General features: G+C 40.4%; 1 protein-coding gene across 1 annotated transcript; it reads left to right on the top strand.

Moving 5' to 3' along the window:
• The first annotated feature begins 1,780 nt into the window (after positions 1-1,780).
• LOC117089848 (tripartite motif-containing protein 48-like) lies at positions 1,781-2,410 on the top strand. Its single transcript, XM_033221459.1, has one exon. The coding sequence runs from the start codon at positions 1,937-1,939 to the stop codon at positions 2,408-2,410; it is 474 nt and encodes a 157-aa protein (XP_033077350.1). The 5' UTR covers positions 1,781-1,936.
• The last annotated feature ends 66 nt before the right edge of the window (positions 2,411-2,476 follow it).

The raw sequence follows: 2,476 nt of genomic DNA, 5'->3' as shown, positions 1-2,476 counted from the left end.
AGATTTTTCATTTCTTTCACTTAAATTCAGAAGTGATATCAAACAAAGCAGCATAAAGGACTTAAAATTGCCAAAACAAAGATTATAGTTTTTATATTAGTCAGGGTTCTCCAGACAGGACCATAGGATATATATATATATGTGCGCAGATATATTCATGGGCCATTTGAGTCAACCACAAACCACATATGGTGGTCCCATAAGATTATAATACCAATATGTTTACTGTACTTTTTCTGTGTTTAAATATGTTTAGATACACAAATAGTTATCATTGTGTTACAATTGCCTACAGTATGCAGTAGAGAACATACTGTACAGGTTTGTAGCCTATTGTAGGAACAATAAGCTATAGTGTATACCATAGGTGTGTAGTAGGCTACAGCGTCTAGGTTTGTGTAGTATATTCTATCATATTAAAACAATAAAACTGCCTGGCTGGGCACTGTGGCTCGTGCCTGTAATTCCAGCACTTTGGAAAGCCAAGGCAGACAGATCACTTGAGGCCAGGAGTTCAAGTGCAGCCTGGCCAAGATGGCAAAACCCCGTCTCTACTAAAAAATTACAAAAATTAGTCAGGCCTAGTATCACGTTCCTGTAATCCCAGGTGCTCGGGAACTTGAGGCAGGAGAATCGCTTTGACCCTGGGGATGGAGGTTGCAATGAGCCGAGATCATGCCGCTACACTTCAGCCTGTGTGACACAGAGAAACTCTGTCAAAAAAAAAAAAAAAAAAAAAAAAAAAAAAACTAAAAACACCTGACACATTTCTCAGAACATACATCTGTGCACAAGCTATACATGATTCTTCATGGGACAGAATTCATCAGGAAAATTAATTTGCTTGATTATGGAGTCTGGGGAGTTCTAATATAGGCTGTCTTTAAGCTGGCGTCCTGAGGATACTGGTATCCTGGCTAAGCTCAAGTCTGAAAGCCTCAGGACCAGTTTCAGGAGAGACACGGAGGAAATTACATTTTCTCTGCTTTTTTCTTTATATCTGAGCCACCAGCCGATTAGATGGTGCCCACACACATTAAGGGATGAAGCTCCCACTCAACTCACCAACTCACATGTCTCTCTCCTCTAGAAACACCTTCACAAACTCACCCAGAAACAATGCTTCACCTGTTCTATAGGTATTGGTTAATCCAGTCAGACTGATACCTAAAATTCACCATCACACCATGGAAATATAATTACACCTCTCTGAGTCTAACAGAAACCTCCTATATGTTAGTTGAGAGTTTTCGCAGCCCTAGGGGAAGTTAATTTAATCCGCAGGAAAATAAAAAGACCCAATATCTTTAATAATTTTTCTTTTCTCTACTAGTAAAGCTTGATTGGTTTAATTGCAGTCTTTTTCTTTATTTGGTTGGTTGGTTGGTTGTTTTTCTTTTTAATTTTGTTTTGATTTGGGTTTCTGTTTTTACTGTAATTTAATTTAATTTTAAGTCCTGGTTCTGTGCAGGACGTGCAGGCTTGTTATGTAGGTAAACTTATGCCATGGTGGTTTACTGCCTGGCTTTTGCATCCCTCTCTAAAAATATGTCACAGAACACTCTGGCCATCTTCTCGTATTCTTTGGCCCAGGTAGTTTTTTCCCACTCTCTCATAGTCATTCATCAGTTATTTGAAAGAAGAATAGGCACAACTATGATTTATTCTGAACACTTAGAATCAAAACCCAATTTCCAGATCCACATTCAGAAAATTGTATTATGTTACAGACAGGAACTAGGAGCAGAAGGGACTGTGAGTCATCTAGTTAGTAATATCTACTCTAAAGCCGGGAGAATCCCTCTGTGTGTGAATTTTTAAGTTTGAAACAGAAGAAATAGTTTGTTGTACTTTAATGAACACTGTCAAGAGAAGAAACTATAGCTATCACATATCTCCATATGTTTAGAAGACTTTCATCAACTCAGGCCCCAAAATGACACATTTTTCTTTCTTCCCCAGAACCACGAGTTCTGGAATCTTGAAAGTCGTCCAGAGGGAGCTCACCTGCCCCATCTGCATGAACTACTTCAAAGACCCGGTCAGCATGGACTGTGGGCACACCTTTTGCAGGCCCTGTTTCTACCTCAACTGGAAAGACATCCCACTTCTTGTTCAGTGTTCTGAATGCAGAAAGTCAACACAACAGAGAAACCTCAAAACTAACATTCATTTGAAGAAGATGGCTTCGCTTGCCAGAAAAGCCAGTCTCTGGCTATTCCTGAGCTCTGAGGAGCAAATGTGTGGCACTCACAGGGAGACAAAGAAGATGTTCTGTGAAGTGGACAAGAGCCTGCTCTGTTTGCTGTGCTCCAGCTCTCAGGAGCACCAGGATCACAGACACTGTCCCATTGAGTGGGCTGCTGAGGAACACCGGGTAAGTGATGCCTCTGAACATCTACTTCCATAAAGGACACATGAAATTCCTGTGGGTCTATTTTCTTGGAGATTGGATCAAGCCAACTCTGCCTCCCTT

This window comes from Trachypithecus francoisi, unplaced genomic scaffold (genome assembly GCF_009764315.1).
Source record: "Trachypithecus francoisi isolate TF-2019V2 unplaced genomic scaffold, Tfra_2.0 Contig00902, whole genome shotgun sequence".
Taxonomy (NCBI): domain Eukaryota; kingdom Metazoa; phylum Chordata; class Mammalia; order Primates; family Cercopithecidae; genus Trachypithecus; species Trachypithecus francoisi.
Note: the sequence above shows the minus strand (reverse complement) of the source record. Positions and strands in the feature narration are given on the sequence as shown.